Here is a 22,213-nt window from a genome sequence, read left to right on the forward strand (position 1 = left end):
GATCAATGTCGCCTCTATAAGCAAACCCTGTAGGTTCAAGGATAGTACACATGGGCCCACTAATGTTTCACCCATCCTTGGCTTCTGACTACCTCTCTTTGACATACATCATTGCCATGATGAATACTGAATCATAGATTAAGGATACTAATAATATCAGAACGAGAAGCAGACGATACGAACCGATCAGCCTTTCCCTCGATTTTGAGTTTGTCAGCTGTCGAAGGATGCGATCCAAGGTGACAAATAATGTGAGATCTCACCCAAAATTATAGCGTCGTCATTGTGAATGTAAATAGGAGACAAAAATAAATTCCCGCTCTTGAACATTCGAAAAGGGGCAAAAAGGGTTTAAAATTTAATGCTCTAAAAGGGGTGCGAAACAATTTCCATGATTAATTTGTTCTTCAATAATTTTGGGGTTTTAACATCTTTCATGCGAATATGCAGATTTAATTAACATTCACTCGTATAATTGACCTTTACTGCACTGTGATAATATTAAAAACATTTCTCCATTTTAATATTGACATGAATTCTAAACCAATCATTCGAATTTCAAACGGTTTGTTCATTAAAATGGTTCGATATTTTTCATGGTAGTCCCTACATATGCAACTGAAATAAAATGTAAAGATGATAATACAATCGTTCTTTTATCCCAATCTCTAATAGGTCTCGCCTACTCCATTCTCGCCGGACTTCCTGCCGTATATGGTCTTTACACGACGTTCTTCCCCGTTCTGATCTATTTCTTCATGGGCACTTCTAAACATCTGTCTATGGGTAAGAAGAGTATTGCAGTTCAATTTATTCATTTCAAGTCATTAAAAAGCCTAAAAATATATACACAACATGACAAAACTTAGGCCTAATCTAACCTGGAAATCATAAAGAAAAAAGACACTACAGAAAAAAAGTTTGCAAAAAAATGTGATCAGTTCCATGAAAGTAGAGGCAACTTTTACTTTTCACGAGAAACTGTTTAGTCCACCCCCCCCCCCTTAAACACACACACACACACAATCACCACAGTGAAATCCTAGTTATTTCCCCTTTTAAATACTTCATAACCTTTCTTTCTTATTCAAGGAAGACTACCAACCGGTGAAACATTCCTGTTTTATTTTCAACATGGGGTATATACACACCTTCTTAATTTCAATGCCATTGACCCTACATTAATCAGTTTTCATCCGGACTTTCCCTTTGAACTGTCAACTTTTGTACATGATGCGTAACTTTTTTCTGTTTGTTTATTCAATGGTAACGTTGAATTGAAGGATATCGTGTGCAATATTCAGTGTCTTGAGTGAATCTTTAATGTGAGACATTGTGCCTTCCAAAGGACTGTTTAATTGACCGAATTCATCACATCCTCTGAGAAGGTGGATCAACTCTAAGGAAGGGGGGTAAAAGGAGGTATGATGTTCAGTAGTATATGTATTGTGGGTGTTCCAAATCACCAAATAACCTAAGAATATTAAACCTATGTCGAAGAATAGGCTCCATACTAAATTATAATTTCGGAGTATTTGAGTTCATTAGAATATTTTAAAGTTTCATATTGTCCAACTGCCTATGTCTATTTTGTGTATTGGTATCCTCCGTCATGTCTGTGTGAACATGGTGATATGTTTAAATTTCCTCTCTTATCTCTGCACAACACCTTTCATAACTTGAATTAATTACAGGTACCTTTGCTGTGGTGAGTCTGATGTGTCGTGAAACTGTTGGTCGTGTTCTCATGGAGCGATTCCCCCATGCCTCGGCGCTGGAGATGGGTCCTCCTGGAGAAAATTTTCATCTAAATGACAACGGGACGAATACGGACAGTACAGCCGCTCCTGGCGGTGTCGACATCGAAGCGGAAAGGGTGAAGATACATGTCGCCCTCTGCCTCATCGTCGGTATCCTACAGGTACGAATCTTGTCAATGATACACCGACAGTTATCAACTTAGTTCTGCCCAAATTCTGCCAGGCAGAGTTCCATTCATCATTAGTGGCTCATTAAGCCAAGACTGAAGTGTGAACATGAATTGACTTGGGGGGAGGAAAGGGATTAATAAAGATGGTGAAATTAAACGTATAATGGGGCCGCGATGGTCAATGATGAGAAGAAAGAAGATGGTATCGATAATAAGTAACCATGAGTGGGGATGATGGGGATGTTATTGGTAGTTGTGGGGTGGTTGTGATGATAATGGCTATGAGAGTACTGGTACCGATGGTAGTAATAATGATGGCTATAATAGCACTAATGCCAATTTTGGTGATGACAAAGATGTAGTGATGGTGGTGGTGTTTATTGGGAATGAGGATGTATATAATAAACAGAAGCTGCAGAAAGAATGAGGAAGAAGAAGGTAATATGATAAAAAAAATAAAGAAAGTAAAGAAAAATATGAGCGTAATGGAAAGAGTAATACGTGTGTCATTAAAAAAATGATAAATTTGATTTGATAAAATCCAGGTTGTGATGGGTATCCTTCGATGTGGCTTTGTGACTGTATATCTGTCCGAAGCCCTTGTGAGAGCCTTCACCACAGGAGCAGCCTTCCATGTTCTCACCAGTCAGGTTCCCTCGGCACTAGGTATCAACGTTCCTGGACGATCGCTCGGTGACAAGACCCCGGAAATCATATTCGTAAGTAGACGTTCTTTTCTCCCGTAGTCAGGGTTCTGGGAATGAGCCTCACATCTCTGACTCTGGGCTTTCACCAAATTGAAAAGTGTGCTACCCTTGAGGTTTACTAAGGAAGTGACCTCATCCATGCAAATTTATCACCAAGGTTGCGTTCCATCTAGTATTCCTCAAGTGTTTTAATAGTAAACTTTTCTAGATCAGGGACATGAGGAATGAGAAGAGTTTCTTTTAAACCTTGTGTAGGATTCCCTTCAAATTCAATATTTCTCCGAAGTCAACTGGATGATAGTGTCATGATCTTTTTGCATTTATTATTGCTTTTTGTTTGCACAAGAGTTACGAGTTCTTTAGGGAGAATATATCGACTGGCATGACGTTATTGTGTTGACGTTAATCCTGAGAGAAAATAAAAACAAACTAGAGGGCGCTGCAATCTTCATAATCTGAGATAGAATGAGATATGATAAATGCTATTTATGGCATGAGCACATGAAGTTCGTAAGATTCTGAGTCATGTTTCATGCAGACCGCATTAAGTGCACATGCGGAAGAATGGAAGAAAGGGAACTGAAATGAATTAATCCAGTATTTCCACAATTATTATTGGAGGAAATTCGTGGAAATAGGTTAGAATGGTACATTCAATGTTAAAGTATGTTAAGGTATGTTAAAGTATACAGGGTTTATTTATAATTGATTTCAGTTTTTTTTTCTTCAAAGCAGTACGTATAATAAGTCCGGACTATAGAACAGAAATTGAAGCCACCATTTCAACCATATTTTGTTTTTATACCATCTTTTTTTTCTTCTAAGACTTGTGTCTAATTTGGATCATTACTTGTAGTTGTTTTGACAGAAACTTGCAATTTCTCATGGACAATGTGGAATGGTCAATGGCTAATACAAATTTCATATTACATGTAAGTGATATAGTATACGAAGAAGACAATGTAATCAACATAGCCAGCTAAAAGGGCGTATTTCTTTATATGAGATCTGATGCTTTTGTAAGATGACAATAGAACTGTCCGGTTCTGGTTTCGTGGATGAAATTTGGTTAATAAGGTATCCAGATTATTTTTTAAAACTTGTTAATGATTCTAATGTGTCTATAATTTTATAGGTTTGTGGGATACCCTCTTAAGTTAGCTTTCGGAGTCTTTAATTTTTGAAAGTCGTTGCATTCGTCCTTAATCAGTACACATTGTCGTCACACACTGTGCTTTACTCATTACATTGGATCGTATTTCGGCTTTCACCCCTCAAATTACTGGATTGTCTCGAAATGACAATGGAGTATCGATTTCCAGTTCACGTTCTCTGTATCATATATGGAATGCAAACAGAATTATGATATTTCCTCTAGCTCTTATCTCATCTAAATGATGTAACTGATAGTGATAAACTCGGCGATAAAGCTAGATAGCTTGAATGCAAGCACGATCTTAAATGCTAAAAATGTGTGTACTTTGATAACCTAGTCCTTGAAGCTTCATAACTAGCCATATTTGCCAGCGATATAGTTGTGATTTGATATTTTTATAATCCATTTAATCAACTCACAAATATGGAAATCCTTTCAAATTATGGATTTTAATTTCAGAATTGTGTCAATGTGAGCATAATCCCATACATCTTATTGCTACAATATATCTAACAAGAACAATGAACACAATTCGAAATTTATTATCTTAATCATGCTTTATGTATTTTCAAATATGCCTTAATTGATTTTGAATAAGTCTTTCAGTCTTTATCCCTATGGTTTATTTTGGTGAATTATGATAAGAAAAACAAATAAGCAATCGTAAACCTTATTTGGATCATCTGCTTTTATGACAAGCTACATGCAAAATTGTGGATAAAGCTTTAAACTTGCCAGTTTGACTTTTAAAAAGCAAACATCATTTTAGAAACGACAGCACTGTCTGTTAAAAAATAGAATTTATCCCGAATCCATTTAAATCCCCCTTTTCCATAACTGGATCTATTACTGCGACCATATTATTCAGTCAATGGGAATAGTAAGCTTTATCTCTAGCGGATGAGAGCTATTTTCAGGAGTTTAAGAGATGGTTATCCAGTTGAATGTCCGCACTCCACCCCATGATGTAGTCCGGCTCACATTAATTTGTGTTTGTCCCGTGATTGTGAGGGGTATTATTCATATCTTGCCCTACCTCTTTCTGACCTCATATAGTCCCCCGCAACCTCCCGATAAATGCCCCGTAAATGCCACCTTGATTTAAAACAGATCGTGTCAACTGTTCATGGGGCTTAGCACATGAAACATGTATTATCATGTATTTAACATGACAGAGTGATGACGCAAAATCACTGGAACATGCGTTTGACACCAAGATAATCATGAAATAAAACCATAGATGAGAAGTCTTCTTAGGCTATACAAAAAAAAACAATTATTTATCAAAAACTGGGATTTAAGAATAGAAAATATGAGAAACATTGTCTCAAGAAATAAATGGGCGATAATTTTGCTTTGTAATGGCCTTTACTGTCATTTCAGTGGGGAGCTTTCGAATTTGTTTTGTCATTTTCACTTGCATATATCTCTGAAAGAAACACCCTCAAATCAGACTTGTTATTTTGACCGATGCTACGTCACATCGTCTTATGACGGTTGTGACGTCAGTAGAAGCTGATAAACCCTTTCCTGACCAACATTCACTCTTTCTGGTTTTGTGTATTTAGGTATGGCGTCATCTCTTGACTCATCTGGGAGAAAGTAACACGGCAACAATCATCATCTTCATGATATCGTTTGCTGTGATCTTTCTAACCAAGGAGATCATTGAAAAGTTCAAAGACCGGATTAACTTCAACATCCCAATCGAACTCATCGTGGTAAGTTCTAACATCAGACTTTACTGAAAAGGTCATTAAAATCTATCAACAACATGCAGCGAAAGAATTTTGTCCGGCACAGCCCTCTTGATGAAATAATATAGTATTTTAGGAGAGATGAAATGTCAATTACTGTATATTTTATTTTTTAGTATGACCTTAATTCTTGAAGTGAAAGGTTCATGCCCGTACAATTACAAGGGGGATCACTGTAAAACAAATTTATTCTCGTCTACAAAATCTGTTGACCATTTGGGGGAAGAATGGTTTGATATCTAATACATTACCCTTTTAGGCGTCAACTATGTGACATTTTGGATAGTTGACAAGCATTTTGACGTCACTTCCGTTTGAGTTTCATCCTTCCATTAATTAGTATTTCCTAAATTACTCTATGAATAAAGGTGATGTCGATAGAGTCAGTGTCATATTAATTTCCAAGGTCGTGCCACACAGAAAAGTCACTGTTTACTTAACTACATACTAAGGCCCGTACTCCGAAGTCGGGTTTAACTTAAACTCAGGTTTAAAGTTGTGGTTTAAGTATGGATAGCCATTTGTTACATAAATAACTAACAGGAGAGATATCATATTTCAGCTCATTTGGCTCTCAAATCATTCATAATTGGCTAGGAAGTATAAATAAATGATTGTATTCACCATCGATGAATCAGGAAAGAGCAGAGTAAACATAAGAAACATACAAACATTTTGACACCTTTGGCTTTCCATAATTTTAGCACAGGGTTAGACCATGGTGTAAGTTAAACCTGACTTCAGAATACGGGCCTAAAAAACGAAGAGCTAATTCAGCTCTTAAAGAGCGTGTATAGTGACTGCACTTCGGAGTGCTGATTTTGTTAAGTTCAAATTTGAACGAGAAAAATCAGCACTCCGAAGTGCAGTCAGTATACACGCTCTTTAAGAGCTAAATTAGCTCTTCGTTTTTTAGAGTGTAAGTTGATGTACGATTTTTGAATATATATACTATCGGGAAATGATTTAAAATATCGTGGAGCTGTGGGACATTTCAATCATTTTACAATACAAACAAAGGCATTTCAGAAGAAATGATAACAAAAAAAGAGAAAGAATTTATGAAATTAGGGCGAGCATGATCATTCCAGCATTCAAGATTTCTCTTCTTTGCCCAAATGTTCAATTCCTGAACATTATATCAAAGGAACAGATTCAAATTTTGAGCCACAAAAACGCGAGTCAGCACCTGTTGTTCAACATCTTATTGAATGAAAGGAAAAATAACAATTATTAGCATAAACATAACTATTGCATTGCAAAGAAAATAAAATGTTGCTATGCTCGATAACCCGAGTATGAAATGAGATTAATGTGGACACTTCCTAGGGTATATACTAACAAACATGTGGGAATGACAATGTGTCATGCAAAGATTATTTCCTGTTGCCAAGTATATTTAAAGTCTTGGTGGCAAGCTATTGGTGATAAATTTAGAAACCACTCTCCTTTTGCCAGGAAACATTCTGAAACACGTGACTTTAATATCACCTGACATGCTGATGATGGTGATTGCTTTAGTTGCCAAGTTTTCGTATTTTGATGATTTGTATAGTAGCTAGAAGACACCTTTTTCGTGATTTGCATGCACACAGCTAAATTATGGGATTTGTTGTATTCGAGGAATGTTATATTTGATTAATTATCTTTTTTGGGGGGGGGGTGAATTGAATACCTGTGGAGAAAGGAGAGGAGAATAAAAACCGAAAGTAAATTTTTGCCTACAAAAATAAAAAATCAGCAATTATAGTAATTAGTACTTATATGTTATCGAAAATTTCAACGGGCTTTACATTTTACAATATCATACACAGTGGCGTAACTACGGGGGGGGGGCATGGGGGGCACGTGCCCCCCCCCCCCCCAATCGGCTGACCAAAAAAAAAAAAAAAACACGGGGAAAAGGAGAAAAAGAGGGAGTAAGGAAGAGAAACGAAGTGGGAAAGAAGACATTATTGTTCATTATAATTGTTCATCATAATTATGTTATGTTATTTACATAAGAAACATTTTTTTCATAACTTTATGAAACATAATTCGCTCAGGGCCTATGTCTTCATTGTTCCTGGTGCTCGCATTGTCTGTTTACCGAGATATATTATCCTGTTATACTAAAACCTCCCGTTTTCAAGTCAATATACACCAAACTGCAAAATATATTTCCTCGCACTTCGAGTTATTGTTTTATGTACAATAGTAGGCCCTATGCTTCTTTTTCATGACTACTTAAAGTGATTGCCCCATTTTAAGGTCTTGAAATAAAACATTTCCTTTCCGTGCTTACGTTCGCAGTAGTGGATTGGTGAAATATGTCTGCTCTCCATGAATTCCTAGAATCAGTCCTTAAATGTCCCTCTTTCTAATCTGAATATCAAAAATTTTCAGCTCGCGCTTCGCGCTCGCATCATTTGGTTAGTGAACTACGTATGGTCTTCGTGAATTTCTACAAACAAGCCTTAAAATGCCCCTCTTCAGGTCTGAATTTCCTAAATTTTCAGCTCGCGCTTCGCGCTCGCAAGATTTGAATATGTTAATAATGATTACAAGTGCTTTATGTGCAGGTTAAGATGTAATTCTAACAAAATCAGCAAGCGCTTATTGGCACTCGCATAAGATGACTATGGTGAGATGTGTATACACTTAATGGATTCCTAAAATATAGTCCTTAAAATCTTCCTGTTTGGGGGTCAATATTTACAAAAATTTCAGCTCGCGCTCCGCGCTCGCATTATTTAGCGAGACAGGTACATATCATGATTACAAAAGATTGATTATAATGTCCCTTTTTAGGTCTAAATATCAAAAATTTTAAATATTTTAAGCTCGCGCTTCGCGCTCGCATTATTTGACCAGTGAGAGACATATCCGTTTAATGGCACTGTCCTTAAAATGTCTCTATTAGGTATACCTGGCAACTGGGCGCGCTTCGCGCGCTCACTTAGTGACTCAAAATTTTTGCTGGTGCCCCCCCAATGCCGTGACCCACGGTACGCCACTGATCATACACCTAAAAATAGTCAATCGCCAGCCCCACTCAAGCGTACACATGCTCCAGTTCATCCTGTAAATATTTCATAGTAATCATAAGAGTGTATTTGGAAGGTATTGATGTTGATATTCAATAGTTCAGATGATTTTAAACAAAAAGAGTTATGTAAATAAATTTCATGTCAGAAATACTAGTGACGCAAAGGGACTCGAATGCCATCACATGAGCCAAAGTATAAGCGATGTGTCCTCTTGACCACGCCCTCTTATTGTTTTGTGCAAAATCGCCCTCAATTTTATGAAAAATCAATCATACTAAAATCTAACATCCAATAAAAAATATAACTAATTTTCGCTATTCTTTACAACCTGAAATCAAGAATTTGTGGAACATGTGTTATTCAGTTTATCGATATTGCATAAATACCCAATGAACTATTAACATAATATTCTTTGAACCAATGAGGTTCTTTACACTATCATTCATGTCATATGTTGCATGAAGAGTAAGGAAATGTCTAATATGCACAAGAAATAATTGTTTCCTGTCACACATAATTACGTAATAATCAGTGCCCCAATGGACATAGATCTCCTTTTGGCTATCTAATGCTGATGTAAAAGTACCATTTATTGTTGGAGTAAAAACTATTACATTTGGCGAATGTTATTTTGTTATTTATCATCATCGTTTAGATATTCTATGATAGATGATAGATATTGTATAAAAAATGTACTTGATAAAGAAATGTAGTATGGCATACTCCAGACTTTGAATTATCTAGTTACCATGCGCTAACAATGCGATAATGAGGCCAGGATAATGAGGAAATATATGTGTGTGTGTGTGGGGGGGGGGGCTTTGTCTAGCTCGATGCCTCACTGAACTTCTGAGTTGACAGTATTTTTTACATGGCATTCTAACCCACCTTTCCCCTCAAAGTATATGGATATGGAAAACAAATCTTTCGTTTTCTCTCCTGAAATCCATCCCGTCAAATCTGATTATGGGGATAGTATCGAGGTGCATGTGGGATGTTGTATTTGAGTACTGACAGACTAAGATGGTTTGAATCATCAATATTGGCTTTAGTGTAATCTAGCTCAAAACTATGTAAGCCACAGTGTTGGTTCTATCTCTACTTTGGGCTCCACTTTGTCAACGAGAGGGTTGTATTACGGGTATTCACTGCACAAATGTAATATCGTCATCGCATTTACCTATAATCATGTTCACCCGTCTACCCCCCCCCCCTCCTCTCTGCAACCCTCTCCACCCAATCTCTCCGTCTTCTATCTTACACGAACTTACACACCCACCCTAACCGACACCCACACACTCCTGCCTATCTTTTGCCATTTCGGGGGTTCTATGTGTCTGGTTCATTTTTTAGTGTCTCATGTCTTCTTTCACTTTGTCTCCTCTTTTCTTTCTTACCTTCCACCTTCCCTGTGTATGTATATCTCTTTGTATGATTGTCTGTTTGCCTACCCCACCCCCCTTCTCAAGGCTACTACATTATAATGAGTCACATCATTAAGGCAGCTGTTAGTGTAAATTAGTTTTCAAAATCTTTAGGTTAAAGTCTTACAATATCAGTGCAAATTCGCCATCACTAGACGTACGAGCCTGTATACGCCAGTCCTCATGACTGTTGAAAATTTATTTTTTAAACTTTGCCAGACGGTGAAGATCTGAAAAGTTAAACGCCTTATGTAGGTCGGGGAGGGAGACATATTTGGCGGGTTCATATAATTTGTTATCCTTCCACATCATGCTGTGAAACCACATGAATATTGTCGCAATCCTGCTGTGATAAATAAATTGAATCCAATACCATGCCTGCTATACAGCAAGTAAATTTGGCACTAATAAACCTTCCAGTTAAAGCTCCCAAAACACGCATTAGAGTTGTTTTAAATCATTATCATGTCTATAAACTAGTTTGGTAGTTCCTATAGGAACCATTTATGATTTTAAATCTTATCAAATTAAACAAGACTAAAGTCTAGTGTCCACTTCATGAAAAACATACGATCAGTGCAGATCTATAAGAAAAAGGTTTTACCAATTTCTTTTCCTTTTCTGTATAAAAAAAATCTGTAAAGCTTTATCAATTATTACTTCTAATTTTTACTTTATTACTTCTTTAATTATTACATTACTTTCCCTTATTGCCATTTTGTGTCAAATTATTAAACGAAAAATATCAAAGAAGAATGATAAAGTAATATATTGATTTTGGATGAGAGGAAAACACAAAGGTTGAAGTTTTAATATTGATTACAATCTATCTAGCTGTATTTCATTTCATTTATTTTATTTCAACACGGTAAACGAACTTCAGCCAATGGCTGTTCTTCTGAACGTCCGTGCGTACATATTAAAATCACATTACATGTATATACAATTAAGATACATAATACGAAATAAATATACAATTAAAATATCATCAATATTACAAAGAAAAACAAACAAAGGCAGAACAATGCAAATATTGAACTGTTTAAACACATAAAATGAACTAACAAATGAGAACAAGAATATATGATTATTATTGGTTTCTCCGGTGTGAGAGAGCTCACTTGCGCCTTGAACAAAAATTGGTCCGATATTCTTTAGTTTTGTAGGGGCGTCCACAATATAACTTACATTATTATGCAATAATTTTATATATATATGTGAACCTAAATTATGTTACAATTCTTGTCAATGGTAATGTTTTCACAATACAGAAAAACTCACCATAGCTTCATTTATTAATATTATTTGATAGACTCCCCTGCTGACCATTTTTTTAAATCCCGGTCCCCTGACTCCTCCCAGGTGAAACGTCGGTCACCATGGTCACTGGGTCCTCAAGCACGTGGTAGACATTCAAATTTATCAAATTTAAGAGCGTTACAACATGTTTTAGCTCGGATATTTTCTCTCTGTTTGATTGAAAGATAGACATGCTGGAGAAGTGGCATTTCCGTGCTTGGTAAATTAGATTTATCAGAGAGGGAAAGCGCGGGGTTTGGAAAGGAAGGTGTGTACTGCAACACGTGCTATATTTCACGTGTTTCTTCGCCATGATCAATTATATATATAGAGGCCTATATTTAAATATGCATATACTGCATATTTATAGTTATAGCGGTAGTACAAAGTATATAGAACCGATTTAGGTACTACTATTGGGTATATTTTTTTATCTTTTCATTTTAGACATAAAGTAGTCAAACCTTAACTTGAAAAAGAAAATAGCTCAAATAAGACAGAGTAAAATGGAATGTTAATCATCATATATTTAAAAAAAATCATACTCGTGATTGTGATAACATCTTTAAGAAATCATCTATTGGATTCAACGAGGGACAGATAATGTATTTATTTTCTGTTTCATTCCTTTGATAGGTTGCTATCTCTATCATCGTCTCCAAATTCGCCTACATGCACAGCCGACATGGTGTGGACACTATCTTTGAGATTAAGACAGGGTATGAGAAATGAACGTTTAACATTTCAAAAGTAATTTTTTTAAATGTATCTTGATATTGCAACGAATTATGATTACCATTTTCATTGCTTGTGGTTTCGTTATCTAATGTGGTTACAATTCGTTTTACATCATACATATCTTTTATCAACGACCATTACAATTCATTTAATCAAATTTAATAAGAAATTAAAACACAAAATAATATATGCCACTTCACTTGCCCCACATAGTTGAGCCATGGAATATGTTCACTGTTACTATGTATTAAAATTTTATTTTTCATTTGTTATTTCAGTTTCCCTCCCCCACAAATGCCAAGTATGTTCGGTCCCCTATTCGGTTCCCTGATCGGTGATAGTTTTGCCATCGCCATCGTCGCCTTCGCGCTCTCGGTATCTCTTTCCAAGACCTTCGCTACCAGAAACAACTACGAAATCGACGCAAACCAGGTAGGCTTATAAATTAACAGGATAAAAATCTTTTTTTATCATGGTACAGCGGGGATTAAGGGGGGGGGTGGTGCGTATTCCATTCGATATTTCTGTGACTGAGGTATTAAAGTTAAAGACATATAAGACAAAGTTGGGCCTTAAATGAAAGACAATTTTTTTTCATAGTAACATTTTCTGTGATGCTAGTATGTTCATTACTCCAAGGAATGCCCGGTACTTAATATTTCACTTAAAAGATGTAACTCAATTCAATTCAATTCAATTCAATCAAATTCCCAGCCACGAAAGAAAAATATATCAATGAACCATGGTCCTGCATCGGAGGCGGGGTGCTGGGGGTCCTGGAAATTAGGTTGGTATGGTAAAAATGTCAAAATCCCCTTCATTTTAGAGTGAACCCCCCCCCCCCCCTCTCTCCTTACCAAATTCCCCACATACAATCTTCTTCATCATGTTCATTTTGTAGTGAAAACCATTTTTGTTGTTGCTTGTTTACAAACTAGCACCCCTCTTTCAAAATCGTTCTCAGGCCCTCTGTAATGAACCTAATGTTATTAGTTTATCAGAGAATATCAACTTATCAAATATATTTTTAAATGGACAACATTCTATTTATGTGAGATTTCCAACCCTCATTTTATTTACATATATAACCTGAAACCCGTTCTAGACTCTATGAGTAAAACAACTACGAAGACCCTTGCGCAGTCATTGTTATCACCACCAAAATGATATACTAGCACATTCATGGTTTTTTTTAAGATGCCACATTAATTCTTCAAAACAATAGCTCCAGAAATAAACAATAATTTATCACATGATTCAATCCTATTGAAATAAAGCTTTAACATAGGTATCATCTTTCAGTTCACTTTCGGCTTCTCAATTATACCAATTTCCTCTCCGCTGTGAGCAATTTAGCGAATAACTTCATGAGTCACGGTCGGTGGCTATTCTAGGCAACTTCAAAATACAATGCAATGATATACTGAAGCAATATTTCACCTCTATGAAATATCTATGATTAAAATATCCTTTGAAATTAAAATTTCAAAGGATACTTCCTCTGGACAATAGACTGCAATGCAACATTGTTATAATTCATTTCAACAGAATAAAATTCTTAAAAGAAAGGGCACAAGGCAGCATATATGAGTTTTGAAAGTTGCTTTTATTGCTTTAATTCAAACTTGTTCTCGTTTTTGTCGGCTTACCAGGAAATGTTGTCTTATGGAGTGTCAAACATCATATCATCGTTCTTCCACTGTTTTGTCTGTTGTGGAGCTCTTGCTCGTACATCCATCCAGGAAGCCGTTGGAGGAAAGACACAGGTATTTTTTTTTCTTACAAAATCATCGTCTGATGAAATCAAGATGATCTTGTCATCGCTTAACTTATTTGACCGAATGTTACAAGAGTCTTGTCCATTTTAATGCATAAGAATACATTTCTATTTATGTTGTTATGTCGCTTTCGCATAATGATGCACATAATACTCTACAATTCTTATGTGTATTTGCTTATCAAGTATAAGCTTTATAGATTATTCTATAAAGACTTATACTAAATTATCAAAGGGGTACATTAAGTTTCATAAATTCATACAGTATATGAAGTACAATAGTTTTCAACTATAAGGTTTATGGACTCTTATCATAAGGCCTTGTAATAATTGTTCACTTTTCAAGTGTATGGTATGTATAGTGTTATACTTTAGCTCAATTGAATACAAAAGACGAATTCCAAACTCAAATGAAAGGACATAAGAAAACATACCGGCTCTTTAGTGCTAAATCACCCCTGTTCAAAAGCAAGTTGACGCACCGCTGTCAGGATACGAAATTCTATTAAAAGGGCCCCTAGTGAGGATCTAGAGCCATCTGTTCTGTATTTCCTGACAGCCTTGAAAACATTCTTGCTTGATAAAGAAAGAAGTCACACTAATGAATTTTTGGTCAACCAAATTATTATGATTTTTTTTTTAATTATCTTCTTTTTTTCCAGATCGTCACCCTAGTCTCATCCACTATGGTCATGTTGGTATTGCTCTTCATGGCCCCATGGTTCGAGCCCCTACCCAAGGTGAGTTAGTTATATAACATTCAGAGAATAACTATTAAGCTTACTTCATTGAGAAAGTGTGTTATTGACCAGGTCTCACAAAAGCACCTTTCCACTTTTTACCCATTTCGACACAAAATACACAGAAAGTGGACAAAAAATCAATAAAAAGAATCTTTCCTGGCCAGAATAACATTTTAAATGTGTCGGGGTCAGCAGCTTTATCATTACACCCCCCCCCCCCCCGAATACCCCCAATCCTCGGTCCAGTCTATTTCTCTTGTTCTTGTTCAGTTTCACCTGTACATTTTATGTCACTGTTTTCTAAGATGGGAATGAGGCAGAAAATTGCTTACACCCCAAATTACGAAGAGAAAAAAATGGATCAATCTGAAAAAGTAAAAAAGAAATTCATACATCCTGTGATCCTTAATTATGAATTGACTTGGTATCGTTTAAGTCATTTCGGCGTCCGAAAAACAAAATTATGTACTTAATTCAACACTTTTTCAAATTGTAATATCAAATAGAAAAATGACGACAATAATTCCTTAAACAATTATGTTCGAGAACTCGATGCAGTAACTTCAAATTGTGTATTGAATGTATAACACCAATTATTTTGTTTCTTCTCATTATTCCAGTCTGTGTTGGCAGCCATCATCTGTGCTGGTCTAAAGGGCATGTTCCTTCAGTTCCGGGATCTTCATTTCTTGTTCCGATATTCCAAATATGATTTCGTAAGTATTTGGCAAAGAACGAGCTCTTCTCATTCAAAGAAACAAGTTTAATGAATATTGAAACATCCTGTAGTCAAAATGTAATAATAAAACAAGTTTCATGTTTCATGATTACATTGAAATCAACTTCTCTCATCACATATTTCTGCAAGGCGAACGTTAAACTTATCTGAAAAGGTGGCAATACCGTGAAATAGATCCAGAGCAATTTTTTAAATTTGCATAAAAGAAGTCAAAATTCAATAAAAAACTGACCTTACTTTTATAACGTAGACCTACAATATCAAAGTATATGAATTATCAGTGAACAATCGTATTATCAATGGAAGGGAATAACTACATTATTTGTCAAATCTTTCAATTATTATTTTTTCTTTGTTGTCATAATGGCAAAATTTAATCTCCTAATCATTCACAGATAGGCAAATTGAATATCATTATTATTCAATACTAACAACCCGTCTCTTTTCTTGCACATCCCAAACAATTTCCACAGATTATCTGGGTATCAACCTGGGCTGCTGTTGTCTTCATCGGGGTCGATCTCGGTCTCGGAGTCGGTGTCATCGTCGCCCTCTTCGTCACTGTAGTTAGAACACAAACACCAAACTTCTCAACCAGGGGAAATGTTAACGGAACCGAACTCTACAAGAACATCAAACGATATCCAAGTGTAAGTAATTATGCGTCCCAGATTTTTTTTCCAGCAAAATTTTGTGAATGTCGGTTTCCTTAAAAAAGAACTTGACCCAGAATTTTCTTATCACTTTTCCAGCATAGGGAAATAATTTATGATATTTTACATTCATTATAAAGTGTATTATAAACTTCCTGTGACATAGACTTCGGATGACAGTAATATACAATGTATATCTGAAAACGGATATTTATTGTTGAGACACAGTGCTTATTATAGAGAATATCTCGATATCTCATCCCAATTATTGTTATCCATTTTCTAATCTTCATGGATTAAATGATTATCATTTTTAGAAACAACTTAAAGCATTGATATTTAAGATTGTAAAACTAGTATTTCAATATACTTATCGTGTTAACAAGGGTGCAGATAAATGTTCTCATCATCCCACCGCTCTAATTTCAAGTCCCTCCCCATCATACCCATCATTCCTTATTGTCCAATTTCCCCTTTCCTTTTATTTAATATATTTTTTCTCTTTATTTGACTTTTTCATTATACTTCTTTTAATATACACTATCTCCTTTCTTTGAAATTGCTGAAAAAATGTTTATCGCCGGTCATAAAGGTTTTTGATACTTCACTATGAACAAAATATTGTCAGATAACATTTCAACTATATATATTAGAGTTCCATAATACAAGGAGATTCAATAGATGTAAAGCAACCTGGAATTGAGATTGATCACAAGCTGTGTATTCAAGGATACAAATGGAAATCAAATTGAGTTTGATGTGAATCTATCTTAACGCTCTGTAAGAAGGGGTCCAGAGGAGCGTTTCATGAAAGTTGTCAGCACTGACAAGTTGGCTTTCTCCGACAGTTACCATAGTAACAGTCAGAGGCAAGTGCCTCACAGCCAATAAAAACCAAGGATTTCACTGAAATTGTCAGCACCGACAATTTAGTCAGTGCTGACAACTTTCATGAAACACCCCCAGGAGTCCACCGGGCTCCATGGTATGAACAGGATGAATGAACATTCCTTGCTTGGGAAACCTGTCATCAGAGCTGTTAATATGTTTTGGTTTTTTAATCTAAAATTTCACTTCAAGTATAACTCTTCATCACTGAGGAAAATTGTTTTTATAATATTATCTGCACGTATTTGATTGGTTTATCACAAATTTTACTTCTGATTTTAACATACAGGCTAAGGAATACGACCAAGTGAAGATCGTCCAAATGCAGGGTTCATTGTACTTTGCCAATGCCGAGATGTTCCGTAATCAGGTCTACGATTCCGTGGGCATCAATCCCGTCAAAGTCCTTGTCAAGATCCAAAAAGCCCAGGCAAAAGATAAGAAACTCAAGAAGAAAAAGGAAAATCCTGATATTCCTAATGACGTCATTGAACTGACTGGTGCAAACGAGGTATGACTTATGATATTTGGATTTCATAAGTACGAAAACTCTATCTACCCATATAAGTTAATAACAATTATCCATTGTAATACACGGAAAAAGACAGGAGGTCCCATTTTAAAAAGTTTTTTATGACTCGACCGGAGCTCGAACCAGCGACCTATACTGTTCAGAAATATGGGCTCTATAAAAAAAAATTATATAACATCTTGCACTTGAAAGAAAAAATATGATGGTATATACATGTATATATACAAAGTATTGCAATATTGTAGCAATGTCATCGTAAGCGATATTTCCCAAAATTACAAATTGAGTGAAATGTTTGGCTTGATAATAATTTTTGTTGAAAATAGCACTCACCTCACTTTATTCCAATCCACACTGGGTCACTTATTTACTCGATTTCCCCTTCTTTTTTTTCTTGAAGTAAATTTCGTATTGCATGCGTATAATGAGGACCAAAATGTATACTGTTAATTTGTGGAAATGAATTGAACCTGCCTATGAGTATGAATAAATATGGCGTTCCACAAAACACGAGACCTTTGATACATGACGTCCTTTTTCTATTTCTCTCCCCCTCAGGAACATGTGCGAACTCAAAACTTGAAAATCAAAGCTATCATAATTGATTGTGGTCATTTTGGTTTCGTTGACTCTATGGGAGCTAAGACGATGGCATCCTTAGTCAAAGACTTTAAAGCTGTAGGAGTGTGTGTTGTCCTAAGCAGCTGTTCAGGTAAGTCCGTTTGAGGAATTATTTAGATAGATTAAAATAGAAAGAAAAATTGATGAATAAATAAATTGATAAAGGAAGGAAAAAAGAAAGAAAGAAATATAGAAATAAAGACAGAAAGACTGGCGCGGTTCTGTACTATGATAATATAATGAGCATTAGTGACCGCCTTTGAGTACGTAGAATTCGTTGCACCAAATTGTTGAAATCTCAATTTGTTTGATTTTCAATGTCTTAAAATTTCAGTTTAATTAGTTAGTTCCCGTCCTCTCCATAACAAGACCCAAGATAAACATTGAATCGTACATAAACATGATAATAGCCTATTTTGTACCTGCCATTAATTTGAATAACAAAATGCAGGACTGCACAATGTCACATAGAAAGCTCTATTGATCAATTCAATTTAGGAATTAATCAATCTGAATCGTCATTTGAAATTCCGCTTAAATCAAGAATGAAGGCTATTAAATGTTTGATTTCATTTTTTTAGATTCTGTGATGCAATCATTATCGTGCCTCAGTTCGATCAGGAAAGAGCTTTTCTACATGACTGTTCATGACGCATGGCTGTCTCTTCAAAATATCAGATTACAGGTAAGTTTGATGCTTGACATTTTCTTGGACATGCTGATAATGATTTTAAAAAAGCAAGTTTTCGGAGCCAGGCATTTCTTTTTATTCAATCACATAGACAACAAATGTCACAGAAAAGGAGAAAACTCTTAAACTTTAAAGAGTTTAAACACAAGATTTACAAACTTGGAATGAAGAATGTTGCAATAAACTATACTTACTGATTTGCATATCAATATACAGATCAGTGACTAAATAAACAATTCTTCTTTCTTTATTAAATCCAATGTAAGTAAGTCTTCATCCTCATGTAAGTACAATGTAAATCCTCGTCACTGAGTCACCAGTACCAATACTCACACTCGATCTCGAATATTTTTCTATCTGTGTCCTCCGAAATACCGTTGTTTCTATTTTCATGATTTTTACTTATTTCTTCAAGATGAGACAAAATTTACTCAATATTTTATTACTCCTTTTCTCACCATACCATTTACTCACCCAAATTTGGTACGAATCCTTAATAACTATGACGATTGCTCGATAATCAACCCTATACTAAATTCTGCAACTAAAACTCCCCTGCCCTCACGGTGCCTTCCAAAATGTCGCTCCCATTACATCTGCTCCATCCAGGCCGAAAATAAAAATAATTATCGACTTAAACTTCATAGTGGCATTTCATGGTGGCCAAAAAGTTTACAAGAATTGAATCACGGGATGGATGTTTATCCATCCGAAGTTTGAATAATTTTAGATAGCAATGCTTGGACCAAATAAAGAATGTGTACCTTTTTACCATTTTGAGAACATCTGATAAGCTATTAATTCAATAACTTTGTTAGTAATTATTTCAGTAACGGTGACTTAGTTTCACTTCAGATTTAATGCAAGGGCATTTTGAATAGAGAAGGGGTTTTGACATTGACACTAGTTTATATTGTATAAATTCACTCCCTTTTACTTACGTGTGTGAATAATTTATTTGTTATTATTTATTTACTAAGTTATTTAGATTGTTTCGGCCAAATAGAAATATAATGCTCCCCCAAATTAAGCATGTTTTCCTTCCAAACTTTAACTTTTTGAATTTCCTGATGCCATCCTGTAGTAAACTCTACTAATGTTTATACCCCGTGCTATAACATTCACTTTAATGTGACCGAATTTTCCTCTCATTTCCCTCCCTCGCCACTTTGCATGGCAACCCTTTTTTTTACGGTGGCTATCTTCAGGTGGAGTCTATCATGAATGGAGAGCCTCGCAAGAAACGACCATCAAGATGGAAGAGATTCAGAACACGAGAAGCAACTATCTAAGGGGGTCAAGAAGAGAAAATAAACATTGAAATATTGGGGTACGGTGAAGAATGAAAGATGGTATGCAAATTTCGAACTACGATGGTATCCATCTTATAGGGAGAAAGCGAAAATGAGACGGAAGAAGAAAGGATTATGTAATAAGAACAGTTAGAGGGATGATCTCAATTAAAAATAAGATTTAAAACATTATAGGGGAATGTAAACATTTCATAGTTAAATCGGTAGCGGGGGGAAACTATCACGCAATAAGAGGCAGTGTTTTATTTCGATTAATAGTAAACATTTCAAAATGATTTAAAAAAGTATTTTAAACAATCCTTTATTCGAGGAAGTTCTAAGTTGATTTTCATCAATTAAGTCAACTAATCTGAACCTTGTCGAAAAGCATAATTATGCAAGTTCAAAATAATTATTGTATAACGCATGTATAAGTCACTAATTAAATCCGAGCTGTTCTTGCATGATTTGTACACGTTACTCACTATTTTGAATTAGATTTTAATGGATGTTTTCAGAAATTGGCGATATAAAATTTTGATTCTAACTTTTCTTTAAAACTGTAAATGAAATTCTAAAAGTGGCTGATTTATGATGTGTGTTTTATTTATTTCCAATTTAAATCGTTGTCATAAAGCAATAAGAGTTTTGAAATGGTTGGTTTGGATTTTATCAATCCAAAGTAATTGTTATGGGATGTTTATTGTGTAATATGTATTGTATGTGTGTAACGTAATATACTGTAAATAGTATTGGTATTCCATGTCATATTATTCCACCTGTCGCTACAAATGTATTAAGTGCTGGAACACTGTGATTTTTTTTATCTGTAGAAATCTACACCTTTCCAATATAAAACTAGCATTGTGTCCCTCAATACTTAAAAAATACATTATTGGTTTTGAGGTGTATTCGGATCATACATATCAACTTTTTTAATTCACGGTTATGAGATTTGCACATAGTAACAAAAAACAAACCCTTCCTTATTCAAATTAATTAGCGAAACTGATATCATGGATTATTTCTGCGCATTGATTTAACACTCAGGAAAGTATATAAATAAGATATAATGCAGCAGAAAGTAAAACAATTAGTCCCATAGAAAACCGCTATGTATTGGTGTGTAATTACATCGATCTCGCGTTTACTTGTCATGTACATAGTACGAAAAATTCTTGTTTACTATATAATAATATATGCTGTAAAAATGGCATCTTTATCTATATGATATTTTGATAAGAATTTTTTGGGATAATGTCATTATCTATGATATGAGCGATATACTCTGCAATGTGTATGGTATTAATGCTGTAGGGACGGATTCGGGATTTCAGGATGTAGGGGGTGCGGAGAAAAAAGTTCAACTTATTGTTTGTTTTTGTTAAAAAAAAACTATTATCATTTCAAAATCGATTACATTTTCTAAAAGTTTACAAGCAACATAAAGACAAATCTGTCACATTTTATCTCCCCTGCTACAAGAAAAAAAAAAAAATAAATAAATCTCTCCACTCAACCCCAGGATCTATTTTCCTCGTGTTAAAAAGAGGGTCACAAGAGTGGGCACTATAAATATGGCATTATAACCATAATTTTGGTACTTTCTGTATATGATTTTATAAAGATATACCAGGAATTTTATTACTTTGAGCAATCACTTTCAAACGTTTTTTTTTTATTATTGGTCAATATTATTTTTTTTACATATCAAGAACAGAAATTGGTACGCAGGTTTGACATATCACTCATGGAAAGCGAAAAGTGACTCGGCTGATGTTAATATCAAACAAGTTTTAAATAAATGATATATATAATCACTTGGAAATGTCATTCTGTGCTATATTATACTATTCATTTTGGATTCAATCCTTGTAAATAAACAATATTAAGCATGATTTTCCTCATGTTCAATGTATAGCTGCGATGAAGATTATATTTTGTACACTGTGATTGCAAATTTCAAAATACCTATGTGCCTAAATCCTTGCTCTTTGAAATGTCATACAATGTTGAGTATTGTGTTTTAAAACATAATTGTATTCGGAGACAATGTAATGTATATGATTTTACTATGCAATAAAATGAAGTAATCAAAATACGGTGTGGGTTTCTAATCGTCCTTTTTATTGTTCCATACAATCTTAAATCATCTAAAGTACATGTTCCATTTATTTTACCCCATGCTACGTAACGCTAGTAGATTCAAGATAATAGGCCTACTGTCGAATACAAAT

At 34.9% G+C, this 22,213-nt stretch overlaps 1 protein-coding gene across 1 annotated transcript; it reads left to right on the plus strand.

The window, feature by feature from the left end:
• Positions 1–679: 679 nt before the first annotated feature.
• On the plus strand, positions 680–22,077 carry LOC129255623 (pendrin-like). Its single transcript, XM_054893967.2, has 14 exons — positions 680–786; positions 1,695–1,921; positions 2,476–2,649; positions 5,362–5,514; positions 11,939–12,021; positions 12,319–12,472; positions 13,693–13,806; positions 14,480–14,557; positions 15,181–15,276; positions 15,773–15,949; positions 17,130–17,351; positions 17,931–18,084; positions 18,575–18,678; positions 19,893–22,077. The coding sequence occupies exons 1-14, from the start codon at positions 759–761 to the stop codon at positions 19,974–19,976; spliced, it is 1,848 nt and encodes a 615-aa protein (XP_054749942.2). The 5' UTR covers positions 680–758; the 3' UTR covers positions 19,977–22,077.
• Positions 22,078–22,213: the final 136 nt, after the last annotated feature.

This window comes from Lytechinus pictus, chromosome 3, assembly GCF_037042905.1.
Source record: "Lytechinus pictus isolate F3 Inbred chromosome 3, Lp3.0, whole genome shotgun sequence".
Lineage (NCBI taxonomy): Eukaryota > Metazoa > Echinodermata > Echinoidea > Temnopleuroida > Toxopneustidae > Lytechinus > Lytechinus pictus.